A 19,241-nucleotide genomic window follows, 5' to 3' on the forward strand; every position below is an offset into this window, starting at 1 on the left:
AGAGGCTAAGAGCCTTCTCTCGCAACATGTTGCCATCGATAGGCACATGTTTATGGTTCATGTCTTCCAGCCATAAGTTTAATGCCTTTTCAGTGTTCACTAAAGTCTTATCACGCACCTGGCTCGTCACCTTAGCAGTTATTGGAGCACTTGATGCCACGGCTTGACGAATTTCTCTCTCTCGAATCTTGATGGCACGGATGCTAGATTCGTTGTGGCCATATTTACGCACCACATTGGAGACCAACACACCGTCTCTCAATAAGTCCAACACAGCCAGTTTTTCCTCCAGCATTGGAACAGATCACTGTTTCTTCGGTTGAGCACCAGATGAAGTAGTTGGCTTGCGTTTAGGAGCCATGTTGTATGAAAAATACGTATCTTTAAACACTAGAATCACACTCAGCACGGCGAGATGTTCACACTATGAGAGGCACGCAGGAATTGAGACCGACTGAGGGAACAGCAGATTCATGTGTCCCATCCCACGCTCACTCCGAGGCATACGCTCATTGCACGCGTATAGTTGAATTCACCACAATACCAGGCCTAGTTGGAGGCCAAATTGATCCCCAGAGTGAGTTAGAACAGCTTAAGAACTCCTTCAACTTGCACCAGCTTATGATGGCGACCAAATGAGCCATGAGACTGGCCAGAGCACAGTGAGTTCCTGTCATATCCCTTTCTATCTACAACATGCTCCCATACCATGAGGGAGTGCGGTGCGGCAGGTGGGACTGGAACAGAAATCAGCTATGCTGACTTTATACCAGGCAAGAATTCCTTCAGGCTGGGGGAATCCTCAACTCCTCATTTAAGGCAGCTTTCAGGTACTTTTGTGCTGCCATGGGCCAGACCCAGAAGGCCTAGCTCCTGACCTTTGAAATAGCTCTTATGTAAGTTATCTCACAATAAAGAAAATCCAGCAATGAATAGATTATTGGCTTGTAAGGGGACTGGCCAACCAATGGAAATACCCTGCTAAGGCTCCTCAGCAGATTTTTGAATAGCTATAGAAGCGCCACAAGTTTAACTGCTCTTAAGAATCTCACCATGGGCCAAATCCAGGAATCTTGACTCAGCCCTTTCTCTGGCAAAACTGCTGTTGACTTCAGAGAGAGTTTGCGTGAGAGAGGAATGAGTGAAGGGCTAGCATTTGTATAGTACTTTACACAGTCAAAGTGCTATACAAACATCGTCTATTTAATCCTGCCAGTAGTTCCAGGAAGGAGGTAAATATTATCATGCCTGTATTACCAGATGGGCAAACGGAGGCATTGTTGACTTCCTTAAGGCCAGAGAAGAAGAGAGTGGTAGAGCCAGGCTTAGAACTTAGGATGTCCTAAATCTAGTCCCACCCTCGAACCACTAGGTCATTTCTCTCTCACACTTCCTGTGTTTTCTTTCTAGAATACGGAGGGAACAGCCTCCATGTTGTCCAACTTTACCATAATAATTAACTGCACAAGATGTGCTTGAAAAGTGAGAATGGCTAGTTTTATGGCATTGCATTGAAGAAAGTTCATGTCCTCGTATCTCTCCTAATCACACTATATGCTCTGCGCTGACCTCTGCAAGGAGCGAACGGCCAAGCTGTTGAAATTTGTTGCTATTACTCTTGATGGAAGAAGGCAGAAGTAGCAGTGGATTGAATCCTTACTCGCTCTGCTGTGTAAAGTCTGAAGAATCACTTGAAGCTTTTCCCAAGATGCCTTGCATACAGTTCCAGTATTCCAATGGGAACATTTGTAGCAATGTGCAGAATGGTCCAAGAACCATTTTTTGCAGAAAAAAAAAAACTTTAATCATGTCAGTCTTAGAGCCTGCATGGCAGATGCCTATTTATTTTCCATTCACACTAGAATGACTTACCGATGGTTTTCTGAACCTGCCCTCATCCTATTCTGAACACATAACTCCTAGATGTATTTTCTGAGTGGATATCAACGTGCTCTTTGTAAAGTTGATGCCAAATCCGCACTTCTATAATGCATCTACTGCCCACTCTGTAACTATGTCTGTCACCTTCTTGAGAGCTAGCTCTGAAAAGCATATAGTCCATGTAAGGGTATAGGTGCGCTCCTGGGTTATTAGACTTCCTAGATCAGCACGGTCGAAGTCATCATTGCAAACTTGTCCATATTGTCAACTGTCAGCGATTCTATGGAAAAGGTTTTTGGTAAAAGACTCTAGCTCCATTCAGTATTCATTTTCTATCACCTCCAAGGCCCATCTGTCCATAGTGGATTATTGCCAAGCCTCCAGACATTTCATGCATATCACTCCTATCGTGCTGTCATTTACAGAGTCCTTTTCTGACTCATGCAGTTACTTTGGCATTGTTGGCTAATAAATAATAATTCTTACATACCTTCTTTTAATCACATCTTAAAACAAACACTTTGCAAATATGGCTTAAATGAGCTTCACAAGAGGCTTGTGAGGTAGGTGAACATTATACCCATTTTGCAGATGGGCAAACCAAGGAAAAGAGAGGTTTTAAAATTATTTGTTTATGGCTACAGAGCAAGTCAAAGGTACATCTGGATAAGGAACTAAGGAATCCTAATCCTAGCCCTCTGCTTTAATAACTAGGGCACAATGCATGCCCCTGGGTTCTGCCAGAATTTATCATCCCCAGAACAGCCCATATTCCACAGTATATCCTTCTCAGAAGAGGAGTCTCTTCTATTATCTTTTCTTTGATTGAATGGGTAAAAGGAATACTTTCTTCTGCCATGTGGTGGTGGAGTGGCGATTCTTCTTTCTGCATCTTAAAAGAAGGAAGGTATCGGATGCTGTTATTTTTGGCGGATTCCATCACTACTTTGTATAGTGTTCCAGCTGATAATTCTTCTAGTGAGGAATGTGTTTGATTCAGAAGAAAAATGCTTTCTTTTCCTTTTTCCTGTCTTAGCCATATTCCCAGTGTTCTGATTGCACTCTTTACCATCAATTCAGAAGACAACCATTTTTCCTGATTCTCATTGTCAGATTCCTCCTCCGTCTCCTCTAAAACAGCTAATTTTCTCTCTCCAGAGAAGCTCTTACTCCCAGATGAGAAAGAGGAGGGTAGTCAGCTCTTGTACTTTTTGCTCTTATATATCCTATATTGTTCAGCTTCTTTTTCTTTCACGAGTACAAGTAGTTTTTCTCATTTACTCATTCTGACTGGGTATAATGGATCCAAACTATCAGTATCCTGATCAGCTCACCGACAGACAAACAATTTGGCAAAAGTGTCTGCTTAGGCCACGGGGATAAATAATGCTGAGTTGCCCACCCAGCACTCTGAGCAATTATTTCACTACAGGGAATTAATATACTAAAATCACCCTCAGTTGTTATCACTCTTGAGGTGTTTGATACCATTTCACTTACCAGTGCTCTGATGCCAGCCAGTTCCTTTCCAAATGTAGATCTTTGGGCACCTATTTTTTTAGGGCCTGATCCTACGAGGTGCTGAGTACCTATAGTTCTTATTTATAATAACCAGTTTGGATTAAGATCCCTACTCTGATGAAAAGTGTGATGGGGTCTTTCATGACAGATGGTCAGTTTATCTAATTTACATTTCATCTGAAAAATACAATAAACAGGCTCTAGTTGTGCCAACGGTGGTGATCCAATCTGGAACCTTCAGAACTTAATGCATGAGCCTCTACTCTCAAATTGAAGGAGTAAGCCCACTAGCTGAAAGCAGCAGCAGACACAAAAAACTTCTTATATACACCAGCGATTACAGTGAAACAAAAATCCTACAGCCCCCCCCCCACACACACACACACAATGTGGGTTAAAATAGCACCTCCAGTAGCATGGTTGTAGTACTGACTCAGGGAAGTGCCATCCATTTATGTTACCAACATAATTTCCTACAGCATCTGTGTGTTCTTTGAATGTCTCCCATCCAAGCTGGGACCCTTTTAGTAGGGCTCCAAACCAGTGTCTCAGTCTCCCTGTGCTTTTCTAGAGAAACCTTTGGTGAACCATTAAAACTGCAGGTGCTCCACATATCTCAAAGACTACAGGGAACTTCACCAAAACATTTTCTAGCAACTCATGTGGAAGCTGGGCCTCATCTTGCTTGTTGGGGAATTGGGAGTCACGCATTATAGTATTCGCAGGGAAGACCTCCAAGGAGCACTACTAAGGTGCTGTAGGAAATGATGCTGATGATACCAGTAGAAGGCTCTCTTTCTCTTTGAGTCAGTAATAAACCAATAGAGCTAGGGAACCCTGTATCACTGGAGGTACTGTCTCTGGGATGAGATATAAAAAGGTCATCATCATTTGCTAGTAAGTATCCTATGGCACATTTTATAAGAGTAAGGATGTGAACCCTGGGGTCTGGGCCAAATTCCAGCTCCAATTATTGCATTCTGCCCACCTATTTTATAGAACGTCTCCCTAACAGCTTCATTTGGGAAAGTATTCTTCCCTTCCTGGCTTAGACTGGTATTCTGCTGCTGTGTGCTGTTTTCAGTGGATGTAAACTGCTTCAGAAGTGGCTGTATTTGAGTGGTGAGTGAAGTGATCCTCAGATTCCTCCTCTGTTTCAGGGGGATGTTATGAGGTAATTATTTAAGGTGCCCTGAGTTCATGCAAAGGATAATTGCTATTGTCACTGTCTCTGTAGAAGCTTTGTTGTCTAAGGCTACATACACACTACCACTTATGTCAGTATAAGTTATGTCGCTCAGGGATCTGAATCAGCCACACCCCTGAGCAACGTAAGTTACACGGACCTAAGTGCCAGTGTGGACTGCATTATGTCGGTGGGAGAGCTTCTCCTGCTGACATAGCTACCGCTGCTTGCAGGACCTGGAATAAGTAAGTTGACGGAAGAGCTCTCTCCCGTCAGCTTAGAGCATCTGCACTAGGAGCACTACAGTGGTGCAGCTGCAAGCTCTGTAGTGTAGCCATAGCCTTAGAAAATAAACTGATGCAGGTGAAATGCCATGTCGTGATACCCTTGCTCATCTTCCACCATGAGTAGCCACATTTAAGGCAATGGGATGCAAAGTCCTACTCATTGTGAGTAAAGGTATCACAGTCTGGCCCTAACTAAGAGAACCAAATGAGATGTAATTGAAGAGACTACTATTAATAGAAATGGATAGAAATAGAAAGCCTGAAAACTGTTCTGATTTATGCCAAATGCCAATGGCATCAAAGACCATTCTCGTAGTGAGAGTCAGTCAAATGTAATAGATCCCCAGGCATACCTCTTCTTTGCGCAATTAAATATTATTTATTGTTGGGCTGTTATTTATTTGTATCTGAGTGTGACAGGCTTTCCTTTTATAACGATGTTACAACATGTTGCACAATAATCAGTGGGTTAATTTTTTTATTTGGAACTTTTGGGTTTGTCTTTGTTATCAAGTATTTTAAAGCATTTGGGCTTGAAGGCTTCTTCACTGCACCTCTATGAAAGAAATGATATCTAGTCAAGTTTGGCCCAATGCATTAAAGTGTTTCTAATAGAAAAAGAAACTACATAAGACAAAACCCACAGTTTATTATGGGCCTTGTTCGCTCCCATTGAAATCAATGACAAATCTGCCATTGATTTCAGTGGTGTAGCATCAGCACCTATTTGTCAATAAAAATGAGAGCAGGTAAGTGGGAATGCTCAGGAACTGCCTACAGCTCTGATCATGGAAGAAGAACTGTTAGTGAGAAGAGGAAGGTGTGGAGCTTTAAAAATTGAACAGCCTTTCCTGGTAATTTAGAACTGCCCTGGAGTTTTAAAGGTAAAAAAAGTATAATATTTCTATTGAGGTTCAATGGATATGTTCAAAGATGGAAAAAAGGATTATAAAAAGTGTTGTCTAATGGTTAGACCAGGGAACTGGGAGACAGAGCTGCTTTGCTGCTGTCTCGCTGATCTGATCTAGTCATGTCCTCTCTGTGTCTGTTTCAGTATCTTTAAAATGGGTTAATTAATTTTCTAAAGCACTTAAAATCCTCAAATGAAAAGAAAAAGTATAGAAATGCAAAGCATCCATAGAAGTATTAATCAGCAGGTGATTTACATATAGCAATAACTCAGAATTTTTAAGCCTCAGAACACGCTAACTTACATGCAAGGGACGGTAAGACTTTTTTTTAGTAGAGATTTTCTAGTAGAGGCTGATTGAAAAGCAAAAAAAATCTCTTTAGAACAAAGTTTACTATTGTCATTTAGAAGAAAATACGTATATGTGCTGATAAGACTTAAAAGTATCGTATTTGTTATGAGCTGAGTTACACAAACCTCTGAACCAACAGGGTTTAAATATTGACAAGTGTCTTTGCCAATGATATGTCACCCGATGTTGTCCTTTATATTTGGAAATCAGAAGAGACCAGAGACATTACAAGGCAAAAATGAGCAGTTCTGTCTTATGTGAGATGGGAGTGTGATGACACTAATAGACAAATGGATGTGTATACTGATACTGTACATTATAAACAGACTTGGAAGGATTAGATTTATCAGCAAACACCGATTTCATCGTAAACACACAAAACGATTAAAAATATTTCCATTGATAATAATCAAAATTTACAGATAGGCAAAGTAAGAAAAATGTTGCTTGAGAACTTATTCGAGTTTGATTTAAGGATATTTACTGTATATATTTTGACATGTGATGTTGACAATGTGTTTTGAAGGTTATAAAGGTTTAACTTTCTGAATCTCAGTCTACTGTCATTAAATAATTATCTGATCCCCCCATTATTTCCCACAACTCTGAAAATTTACATAGATAAATATTGAAAAGAAATGCTTAAAGTTTTGTGCAACTGTGAATATTAAAATGGAGAAATAAAAATGCTTTAAAATAATCATTATTTTAAAATCATAATTATTTTTTAAAAATCTAGTTTTGCCAGCCTAATTATAAAGCACCTCTATGATTTCTTTAGCATCTTTTTTTTTATTAATGAAAACTTCAGTGTTAAAACAAAAAAACTGAAAAACTTCCCTTTACAGACATGACAATGAAATAGTCTGTGGCCATCCCATTGCACAAGGTTACATCCTACAGATGTTCTTCTTTCAGACCCATTTTATAGGAGTTTATCCCCAATGACATAGGCACCCAGGTTCACTTTACAGTGCATGGACAGAGTTAGATTCCTCAGAATGAGATTCCCAACAGCCAGCAAGCTAAGCAAGGTAGCTACCTAAACTAGCCAGTAGGAAATGCCAAGGAGAGGAGTGGGTAGGCACTTAAGTCCAGGCCTGAGGGAGGTGCCTCACTCTGCTCAGTCACAGCCTGTGAACCCACCCCTGGAGTTAAGGGTCTAAGCCAGGCCAGCTCTTTCTCACAAAAAATCAGAGATACCCACCCACTGTTATAACCAATAGCCCACCAGATAGGGGCACTCACCTGGGATGTAGAAGACGTGCTTTCAAATTCCTGCTCTGCCTGATTTGAACCAGTGACTTAAAACTGGGTCTCCTATATCCCAGGTGAGTACCCCAACCACCAGGCTAGAAAGTCAGACTTTCCCTTTTGCGCTCTGGCCCAATGGATATTTAACTATTTACAAATTTCTAACAGGAGACATTGAGAGTGCCCCACCCCAGAATACCCCAAAGCCTGGGACTTAGGTGTTGCAACATCGACATGCCATTTGTGAATCTACCCCTTTGTGCCCCAGCTTCCCATCTGTAAAATGGGATAACACCGATTTCCCCCCTCACAGGGGTGTTGTGGAGAAGGTTGTGAGGCATTCAGATACTATGGTAATGGGAGCTATACAAGTACCTTAGATGGATGAATTCAGTAGAGTCATTCCTGATTTGTACCATTGTAAGTGAATTGGGGCCCTCATCTCCACAGAGGTAGTGGTATTTCCAGATGATCAAGCAATCAAACTGGCTGAATATATGCTGGTGTTTCATAACAGACCCACAGAAAAACAATTATTTTTATTTTTATGCTGACTGCGTCACAGCAAGTTAACTAGCAAAACCTTCTAATCCTATACTCTTCACACGCAAAAAAACTCCCATTGAAATCAATGAGAGTTTTGGGTAAGCCAGGAATATAGGATCTGGGCCACCATTTCCACAGTTAGGTACATTTCTTGCTATCCTCACTGATGTTGATACACCACAAGGAAGTCAATAAAAACAGCCATATTCATTTCATATCCATTCAAAATGCAAGAGGATGACAGTTTGGGGCAGGAAAAACAGTATCTGCCAGATGGAAAAGGACAAAATCAGTTGGAAAAGACAGTTTTATTTCCAGGCTTCTATGAAATTTTACAAACAGTGGAGAAGTTTAAAAAAAAATCCACCACCACCACCCTATAAAAATCTTGATGTTATCTCCTAAACTATGGCATCAAATGAAGTTACAGAAAAAAAATATGTACAGTGAAGTGCTATTCCCCATTCTAATAGTGACTAGGTAGTCGGAAATGGAATGAACACGGTCCAGTAATAAATCTGCAAACCTTAATAAAAACAATCCAAGATTCTGAGCCTAAAATATGCCCTATGTATATACTATACAAGGATCTCAGCTAAAATATTTATCTGCATAACTGAAAATACCTATATGAAAATACAGTGGTAAAGGCACACTCAATGCAGTTTATAATGAAGGGAATCTTGTGCACGCTGGGCCAATGTACCACAGAATACAAAAGCACATTTACTTCCTAATCTTAAGCCTCAGCTGCTAATATATTTCTAGTTCCTTTATGTTTTATTTCAATGTACAATAGATTTTCTCAGTGGTTATATTCTTCACCTTGAGTGAAACAGGAAAGCGTTACTGCCATATTTTCTGTCTGAGCCTGAAAGATCCCCAGTTTACACGCCAAATCTTGATGTCCTGCGTCCTTTACTTACTTACTACATTGGCCCAATAAAGACTTTCTGAACATCTTCAAATAGATGTGGAGAACTGATGTCAAGTAATCCATGATTCAATTCAGCTTGCTCCTAGTGGTATCCCAACTGTATCTTATTCACAGCATGTAGAATAGGAATTATTTTATTACAGAATAGGGATTTGTGTCTTCACCATATTACGTGTAAAGAAGGCACGGACAGGGTCCATTAGTCATTTCTAAAATAATTGATCTTGCTATAATGGTTTGATTACTTTTAACAAAAACACAATTGTTATTTGTATAATTCAATAAAGCATATTTTCAGAGTTCTTTAAAATGGGCAGGGAAGAGAAGCACAAGTATTTATCCTGTACTAAAACAAGTTCAAGTGGGGGCAGTCTTTCTCGTGTCACTATTTATTTTCTAGATTACTGTCCATTCTGCATAAGACCTTTTTCAACATTTCCTTACAGAATGGCTGAAAGTACAGTGGCACCACAGTTTTCCTCCTATATGGTGTCTGGTCTAATGCATTTAAAATCAATCGTCCAATCAGGGAGCGGACTGGAAAAGGGGGAAGGAGTGACTTCAGTCCTTTACAGTTTTGAAGACATACAGTGCCAATACCATCCTCTAGTACCCAGAGACTTAAAAATAGACTGCACTACAAGCACATGAAGCGCTGCAGGACAAGAAAAGGCCAATAGCCCAACAAGCTCATTAACTTCTTCTGAATATGAAAACCTGTTCTCTCCAGTGAGTTATGTAACTCTCACATACTCATTTAAAATTATACCCTTAAATTACCTTATTTAACAACTGTTTCTCTAAGTGAGATAATTTTGCCTGAATTCCCAGTTTATACATCATTTCCTAATTTTTTACATTCTCTCTCTCTTTTCCAGGTTTTCTATGCCTCACCAACACGAAAACAGCTTTATTTTGTTTCAGTTTAGCAACCACAATAAAACCACCACAAAAAGTCTTCTCAAAAACCGGTAAAAAGAAATATTTTCTTCACATAATGCATTAATAGTGTGTGGAACTCATTGCCAGAAGATATCATTGAGGCCAAGAATTTAATAGGATTCAAAAAGGGATTAGACATTTATATGGATAACAAGAATATCCAGAATCATAATAGTAAATATTTTAAAATAAACAAAAGTGTAGGAAAGTATGCAAACCCTCATGCTTCAGTTCTTAAGTCAGCCTCTAACTATTGATGGCTAGGAAGAACTTTCCCTGAGGGTTGGCTCTCCCATAACCAGCTACTGCAGGGTTTCTTGCACCTTCTCTGAAGCGTCTGACACTGGCCACTCTTAGTGACATGATACAGGACTAGATGGACCACTAATCTGTTCCAGTATAGTAGCTCTTATGTTCTCTTTCACCAGTCAGAAGCTCCACTTTTCTGGCTTCCCCATGCACATGAGGTGCTCACATACTACAAACTATCTGTCAAAATAAATATGCATCTTTTAAAAATGACTATCCTAGAGTATCATCCATCCTTTTCTGCCTCCCTTCACTCTACTCAAGAAATACCAACAGCAAGACATCCTCATTTGTACTAAACTAATTATCACAGGACAAATTCAACCCTCCAATGTGCCTGTGACATTTCTACTGAAGTCAATGCCAGTCACTTGTGTATCCAAGGAAAGAATCTGATCCATTGAAAGATAATGCTTGATGGGCTGCATGTTTCAATGTTTTCCTGTTCCAGACATGGTTTTTAAGGAGGGGAGAGGTTGCCTTCTACTGAACCTTTCAACATACCCATAAAACAGCACAAATTTCATTATCCTAAAAAGAAATAGGCTGCAATTCACAACTATTCTGACATCCTTAAGTCATTTAAATTAATGGTGTTAAATAAGGTACTTAAGTCTTTGTTAGCATCTGCTCAGTATTAGGTATTTACCTTTAGTCCACCACAGATTGGACAAGCTGAAAAGAGAGCTCTTGTCATCCCAGGGTGGGGGCTATATATTTCACAGGGGTCAGCTGGGACTCCACTAGGTGGTGCCAACTCACTACTTTTGGAGTCTAACACCTGTCCTTGTGGTTTTACATCTGACCACCTCGAAACAAAATCCACATATGTCTCATCACTTGAGTCTTTGGTGCCTTCTGGGAGTAAGGATGCATGCCTCCCCCTGTCTTGGCTCTGCTCAGGTGCCATCCGTGTTTCTGAGTGTGGTACCAGCACCTTAGGGTCACTAATGCCTTGAGGTGCTGGGTCCTGGTCCTTTGGTTGGGTGGAATCCGCACTCTTGTGTTGTACGTCTATAGCAGCTGCCTGTAATAAACTCCTGGGCGTGTCATAAATATGTCTGACAGGGCTAGGAACCTGATATTCTGAGCCCAAGCTCCTCTGGAGTTCACTGTGCAGGCAAGTACATAAATTCTGATCTGAAGGAAGGTTCAATGGTAGGCTAAGCAATGATCCAAACTCATCACCATGGCAAATATCCAGACTCCCAGCATAGGAAGAGAAACTTCCAGAATAAGAAGAGTGACTACCAGTAGCTATCCCACTGTCAGAAGAACTCTGACGACCTATTTCCTGTAGCTGTCTAGACCGAAGAGGCTTAGGAGGTGGTTTGGTGGTGCCACGTGCCCCTTCTGTGAGTGTTTTTTCTTCCCCAAAATGAATGCCCTTTGCAGCTGCCAGTCCATGACTCTCTTGAGAAGTGCTGGCCGAAGACTGTTCAGGCCAAATTGTCAACCTACTCCCAACACTAGCGTCCGAGTGGCTGGTATCTGAAGATGAACTTGACAGGCTTCTATCATCTCCTGGAATAAAAGAAACTAGATCAACCCATGTTCAAAATATAATTAAACTAAAAGCAAAGAAAGGACAAATAAGCAGAGAGGACCGTGGAATTCTATTTGTTTTAGGGGAGGGTTGTTTCTGCCATATTAACAGAGTGCACGTTACAATTTGTACCCCCGGAAAAATATTAAAAAACAACGTGGTGCCCTTAGTGTAAATTTACTGTATCTCTGAAAATATATCACATTCTATGCTAAAATTGAAGATTATGTGCCTGAATCTCCTCTCTGGTGTAGATCAGGAATAGCTGAACTGAAGTCAATGACATAACACTGGGTAAAATATATGTCAGCATATTCTACTCCAGTGTTATTTCATTGGCTTCAGTTCAGCTATTCCTAATTTACACCAGAGAGGAGAAGCAGGCCAAATGATCTCAAAATATCTGAGGATGTTCCAAAATATAAACTTTTAATTCTAAATTGCCACAAGCTGTATATTAGATTTCAACGTTTGTATTTGATTTGAAGCTGTTGAATGAGTTTCTGTTTCATAGAAATCCCTGAAAGGTAGAGCATGAAGGGACCTCAAGAGGTCATCTAGTTCATCCCCCAAGCCAAGGCTGGTTTGATGCTTTTTATCTCTTACCAATGAATTTTAATTGAACAATTGCAAAGTCAACATTTAAAATGGCATCAGACATAAAAATCAATTGTTCAGCTCAAGATTATCTTTTAGCTGGTAGACCCGAAACTAAATTCTACAACGTTCCAAAGAAAAACATAACTGATGAGCAGATGAAAATGTAACTGATATGGCTATGATGACAGTGTTGTATCCATAATATATACACATATCCCAGGATACATTTATTCATGGATTGAAAAACAATTTTTCCCCACTAGTAGCTGTAGCAAGAGTATTTGCACAGAAGGTCATATATACCTGAAGCACTCACTGGAAGTGGAAAACTAAGAAAGGGCTATGAATTGTCATGGTAGGGACAGCCAGGCATTTTCATCCCAATTAAAGGTATTATGGTATAGAAAGTGATTTTCTGCCTTCTTACATAAGAAAGGAAATTAATGGGTGGACAATGAGTCATTTTGTTAGTATTAATTTTAGACTTGGTGGAACACATTCTTAGCTGGTGTAAATAGGTATACCTCTGCTGAAGTCAATGGTGCTGTGTCCATTTGCATCACTCAGTGATCTGAGCATGAGTCAAATTCTATTCTCAGTTACAATGGTAACTTCATTGGACTATGTGGTGTCACTTTGGATTTGCACGGATGCAAAGGAGATCAAAATATAGCCCCCTAAATCTAACCTTTTTTTCCCCGCTACGTTCATTGACTCTTGACCGTTGTTTTTCATGTGCCTTGGCTCCAGATGGGAAGATCTAGCTTTATTATCAGAAGATATATAATAAGTAAAAATCAGAACAATAAATCCAGAGTATCGCACAAGAAATACACCCTGGAATGAGTGAATCTATTTACAAAGGAGATTTTTACTGAGGATAAAGAAAGTTATAATGGTTATTGGCTTTTAAAAATATTTGGAAGTAAATGTATATTTAGAAGCACCAAATTATGCTCTAAGCACCAAATTATGCCTCCACATGTAAAATCTTTAAGATTGGCATGCATACACGCTGTCAAAGACACAGAGAAAGGAAAGGTTTCATGTCAAAGGGTTCTGTTCCTCACCTTGCCACAGACTTGCTGTGTGACTTATGCAAATCACTTCATGCCATAGGCCTTAATTCAGCAAGGTACTTAATCATGTATGTGACTTCAACAGGACTGCTCATCACTTCAATGGGACTACTCACATGCTTAAAGTTATGCACATGCTTAAGTACCTTCCTGACTTGGGGCTCTGGAGCCTGATCCAAAACCCACTGAAGACAACAGAAATAGTCCCACTGACATCAGTGGACTTTGGATCATGCCCTTAAAGCAATGGGACCTAAGAGAGTGACCTTGTCCAATACATTTGGAAGGCTCAATATTTTAAAATGCTATGGTTTTCTTATTTCGGAAGCCTCAAGAAAAAGACCCTTGAAATAAAATCCAGACTTGTATCATAGCTTGATCGTAGGCATTTCTTACCTCCACTGCCCTGGCGACTTGAATGGGATAGTAGACTCAGGCGCTTTTCTAATTGCAAAGCTTCATGGGCCACTCTCTCCTCCATGTAGGCTGGATTTGCACTTGGGTCTTTAAGAAAGGAACAAATGGATAAGTTTCTGAAAAAGGCAGTGAAAGTATTGAGAGAAAAACAGAATATTATACTGCATCTTCTACTATAAGGCTTTAGCAAGCCTTGTCATGTGTTTGCATAGTCTACCTTCCTAAGTAACATCTCATTGGCAAACTTTTTATCTTGTTATTTCCCCTCTCCAAAAGGTGATAGGATGGGGGACAAGCGACCTTTAGGCCTGACCTGGAGAGGTGCTGAGTAGTCAGCGGGAGTTCTGTGTGCCCAGCATCTTTCAGGATCTAACCTAAAGTCAGCAAAAGTAGTAACTATGGGACTGGTCCTGAAAGGTACTGTACTGGAATCGAGGGCAGCTGAGTGCCCAGATGAGACCCTAGATCTGCGGGATTAAGACGAGAGTATGTGACTTTGAAAATTAAGGGTGAAATCCTGGCCTAACTGAAGTCAATGGGAGTTTTGCCATTAACTTCAGTGGGGGCTGGGTTTTCACTCTGAGAGTTTCTGGTGTGGATTTATAAACTAATTCAAAGACGGTAATATTTTTGCTACCATACAAGTTAGAATCATAGAAATATGAGGCTGGAAGGGACTTCAAGAGGTCATCCGGGCCAGCTATTTAAAAGGATACCCAGCATAAGTGTTTTTTTTTAAACCCTTGTAAAAATTAGACCTAGAAAAGGCCAATTAGACCTTGCCTATACAGGACTATTGCTTATAGTACATTTTCTACTGGTTTAGCCAGTGTAGCTCAATGAAATGTCACAATGAAAGAGGATCCCACTATCTCCAGGGGGAGGGGGGGAAGAGAAGTATAGAACGCTTCACAAACTTGAGCGTACACCTTTCTCAGAATACATGCCATTCTTCTCTGTATCGCTTCATTTTCCAGCCACGTACGATAAAACCAGATGCTGGCAGCAATCATTATTATATTCTTGAGACTAATTTGACAAGATTACTGTAAACATCTTAAAAATGTATGGCATGTTTAACAGCTGCAGTGTATATGGTCTGCTAACTCATTCTCATTGAAGTTTCAGTTGGCCTCATAATTTCACAGGAAAAGAAGCAAATGTGAGATACAATACAGATTAGCTTTGGCACAGCTGCAGTTACCACATTCCTGCTCACACTGATAGTCACAGCATCTGTAACACACATATATGGAATCATTTAACAAGAGAGGAAGGATAAAGAGAGAAATAAATTGCTGTTGATGGGCTGGTTGAGATGATGAACAATTTCTAACTGTGGAAACCAAGATTTCCATGTTCTTACATTGTGTTTCTCCATTCTCAAAGACTTGGGCTTGGTTCACTCCTACGGTGCAGATGCATCAATGGAGACATTCACCACCATGGGCCAGCTATTGCTGGCCACCCTCAGAGACAGCAGGCTTAGCGATTCAGCCAAGGTTGTATAGGACCCACCCAGCCAAGGACATCCAGGAGATCATAGAGTCATAGGACTGGAAGGGATCTTGAGAGATTGTCTAGTCCAGTCCCCTGCAGGATCAAGTATTATCTTCTAGACCATCCCTGACAGGTGTTTGTTTAACCTGTTCTTAAAAATCTCCAGTGATGGAGATTCCACAACCTCCCTGGGCAATTTATTCCAGTGCTTAACCACCATGACAGGAAGTTTTTCCTAATGTCTAACCTAAACCACCCTGGTTGCAATTTAAGTCCATTGCTTCTTGTCCTATCCTCAGAGGTTAAGGAGAACAATTTTTATCTCCCCTCCTTGTAACAACCTTTTATGTACTTGAATGAGCTCAATCAAAATATCTCACAGATCCCTTGCCCCGACCCTCACCACTGACTTTCTGGGCTGCAACAGCTGGCTCTAAGCCCTTTAGTGGAGAAGAGGTTACAGGCATGGTGCACTCTTTAGCTTTCCTCCCCATCTAGGTGGGCTTTTCATTTCTGCAGATCTGTAGCCTGGTTTCCACTGACAGACTGAATCGGGTATACTATGTATTAATTATAGATACTTATATTGAACATTAAAGCTGCGCTGCAAGGGGCAGGGCTTAAAGTGTTCTTAAAGAAATGTTGCATCTGTCAATGACCATGACCGGAACAAAGTCAGTGTCACTCCCACTTCACAACCCCAGGCCGTCCTGAGGCACATTGACTTTATAATCCTCTTTGTTAGTGACATGCCTCAGATGTATCTCCAAAGACTTTTTTTTTTTTGGAGGCTGGGTCTGTGACCCCACCCTCATTCCCCTGCAACCCAACCCATTTTAAGCATTGATTAGGACCAAATCCTGCAAATCTTTACTTAAGCAAAAATCCAGTTGCGTACAGTGGGAATCTTTCCAGTATAAATTGAAAGATTTTGCCATTAGTCCTCATGGCTCAACTCAGACACACCTAAACAAGGAGTTGGCGCCTTGTATACCAGGTTGCAAATTGCTGCCTGTATCTGTCCATGAGGGTGCAGAGCCGTTAGCTGTAACGCCCCTCCATTTTGGCATGCTCTTCATGCTGTAGTTTCTTCTCCTGTCTCTATTCAAGTGCTCTCACGTCCAAAAGGGGATCTAGTTCAGCAGAGATAAGTTTTACAAAGCACTTCAAGTGCAAGGCTGGTATAGTGAGTGAGTGAACAAAACCAGACTGAATCTATATGAAAGAGTTGATTAAGATGGGCTAGGAGGAAACGTGGGTTAAAGTGTATTAGCTTCTGATCTCCGGAGAATTGTTGTTGTTTTTTTAAACACTGGTTTAGGTCACAAGTAAAAACGGGTTGGTGGTGTCATCCTACATCCCATTTGTGCACAATACAAAACCACTAAACAATGTGTAATAACTTGCCATGATGGGCAGTCTCTGCTCCAGAGAATCCCAGGACAGCGATAGCATGACCGCTATGGACATAGCTGTCTGAGGAAGTTTTTACAACGTCTTCCCACGCAACATCTTATTAGAGCTCCAGCCAGAGAATCATTTCATGAACACTAGCTCTCTCTCTTGCTCTCCCCCACCCCACCCCCCAGGTTTTCCATACACCTGACTCCACAGTATCTAAGCACTTAGATTCATGCAAACGTTCAAATTAAGAAAAAGACTTCATCATTTCCAAATAGAAATGGATCCCCTTGTGTGAAGAAAGCTGCGCATCAGCTGCTGAAATCTTCCCCTGGCCCTACTTTCCTGGTCAATTAGCAGGGGGTTATATGAAGGTTGAATTGATTGAGATACCTATGATGGAGGGATTTTATTTTTACCATGAGCGTTGGTGGGTATTCATTAGAACCAGCTGAGCAGTCCATTGTGGGATATTTTGAATACTTTCATACTGTGACATTTTATTCATGTATTTAAAAGCTCCAAGAGCATGGGATGAGCACTATGTAGAATCATAGAAATGTAGGACTGCCAGGGACCTCAAGAGGTCATCTAATCCAGCTCCCTGCACTGAGGCGGGACCAAGTAAACCTAGACCATCCTTGAGAGGTGTTTGTCCAACCTGGTCTTTTTTAATCTCCAATGGTGGGGATTTCACAAACTCCCATACTCTCCACTCCATTATCCAAGTCGTTAATGAAAATATTGAGGAGTACTGGACCCAGGACTGACTCCTGCTGGACACCACCAGATATGAGAACCATTGATAACTACTCTTTGACTATGGCCTCTCAACCAGATGTGCACTCCCTTTATAGTAATTTTATTTAGACCACATTTCCCTAGTTTGCTTAGGAGAATGTCATGAGGCACTGTGTCAAAAGCCTTAGTAAAATCAATTATTTTAAAATTAGTCATTTATTTTGATCCATAAAATATGAATCGGTAACTTTTTGAGATGCCCTTGCATTACAGGTGCCATAAACATGTATTACTGTGTTATGTTACATTGTTTTACAAAAATCAGTCAAGGATGGAGCAGCAGCCTTAATCTCTGCATTTCCTTCCTTTGCATGTGTAAGTCAGATTCTTGCTGTTACAAGTCTAGGGTGATCCTTACACCTGTTCCAGCCCATTTACACCATGTAAAAAGGGAGAGAGCAATGTAAATGGGCCCTAAAAAGCTCCATGTCTGATTGAAGGAGGATTCCCTCAGCACAGGCACTGTGGAAGACAGCCATGAAGCTAACGACCATAAGCCCACGCACATCATCACTCACAACCCCTGACACAGTAAGTGTACCGAGGGCATGCTGAAATGGGACCGTAACACTGCAGACGTTCCAGTTATAGGGCAGCCTGGGGATGCTGCTGCAATTTAAAATGCTGCAGAATCAAGCTCTTTGACTGTAACATCTTCATAGCTGGGGTTGTGTCTTTAATGCTTGCATGTTGCTCCATCAACAAACACTGTATGTCATAATAGTTCATAATAAATGTGAACTATCACATCTTTTCCTTCTAAACTTTATTTTGGATTTATGGATAATGGGTTAATTACTATAGAGATATTTATATTTGTTTGGATGATCCATTCCAAAGCATTGGTTATTCAAATGTAGAACAAGTTTCATATACACCAAAAAAAAGAATGGATCAGGAAAATGCTTTTGTATCAAAAGTTCATTAAGTTTTCTACACAACTGAACTATACTTTTCAAAACTGAACACCTAAACTGTACATGCAAATCCTGCATTTGAGCAAACAAGGATGCACCTAAACATATAATGGCCACGTTTGCGTAACTATTTGCCCAATTATGTATGCAATTAATGCCGCCACCTTTGGAAATTGGATGTTTTTTTAATTAGACAAGTTATCACTATTGTGAATAAAAACAAGATAATATGCTAGTTTTCCAATTAGTATTTTCCCCTGTGCCCCTACAGTTTTTTCAGGTCAATATTTAGTAATGACAGAGTACCATTTAGCAAAGATGCTCTGTGAACTTTCTGCACATAAAAGGCTACCAGAGGTGGACATCATCATGTCTATCCACAGACCTACTGGAAGGAAGCTTGCGGAAGCTGACTTGTTGCTTCCCCAGTCTATACCTTTTCTGTGGATAGTGGAAAATTCAATCTCTGACTCCTTTCACTGCACTAAATTCTCTCTCTTTTCACAAAAACGCCCTTTGTTACATTAAGCAAACATTAACGGACCCTTTTCCTTCTTGAAGCTGTCAAGGAGGCATGTCTCTAAGTTCCAACCAGTCTGAGAGAGGTGGTCAAGGGCAAAAATCCAAAATCCACCAGTAAATTGTGGAGAGAAATCTGGTTCATACTTAAACTTCTAGACCACCCAATTATGTAATTCAGAAGATTTCATAAATAAAGCCCCTAGGAAGAATGTATTAACAACCAACATGACTTTGCATTAATTAATGTAAATGTAAATAATATTAATAACTTGAGGATTTCTGAGTATAACCCACTACAAGGAAGTTTAGATCTAGTTAGCTAAAGTGCAGGGA

General features: G+C 40.4%; 1 protein-coding gene across 1 annotated transcript in view; it reads right to left on the reverse strand.

The window, feature by feature from the left end:
- DOK7 (docking protein 7) overlaps positions 1–19,241 on the reverse strand; it is a 92,476-nt gene that overhangs the window by 41,870 nt on the left and 31,365 nt on the right. Inside the window, exons 5-6 of the mRNA XM_029910680.1 lie at positions 13,747–13,854; positions 10,775–11,649 (exon numbers count right to left, since the gene is read on the reverse strand). Coding sequence (XP_029766540.1) covers positions 10,775–11,649; positions 13,747–13,854 — 983 coding nt within the window. The remainder of the gene's footprint in view (positions 1–10,774; positions 11,650–13,746; positions 13,855–19,241) is intronic.

The sequence above is a fragment of the Terrapene carolina genome, unplaced genomic scaffold (genome assembly GCF_002925995.2).
Source record: "Terrapene carolina triunguis isolate 2854851 unplaced genomic scaffold, T_m_triunguis-2.0 Scaffold66, whole genome shotgun sequence".
Classification (NCBI taxonomy): Eukaryota; Metazoa; Chordata; order Testudines; family Emydidae; genus Terrapene; species Terrapene triunguis.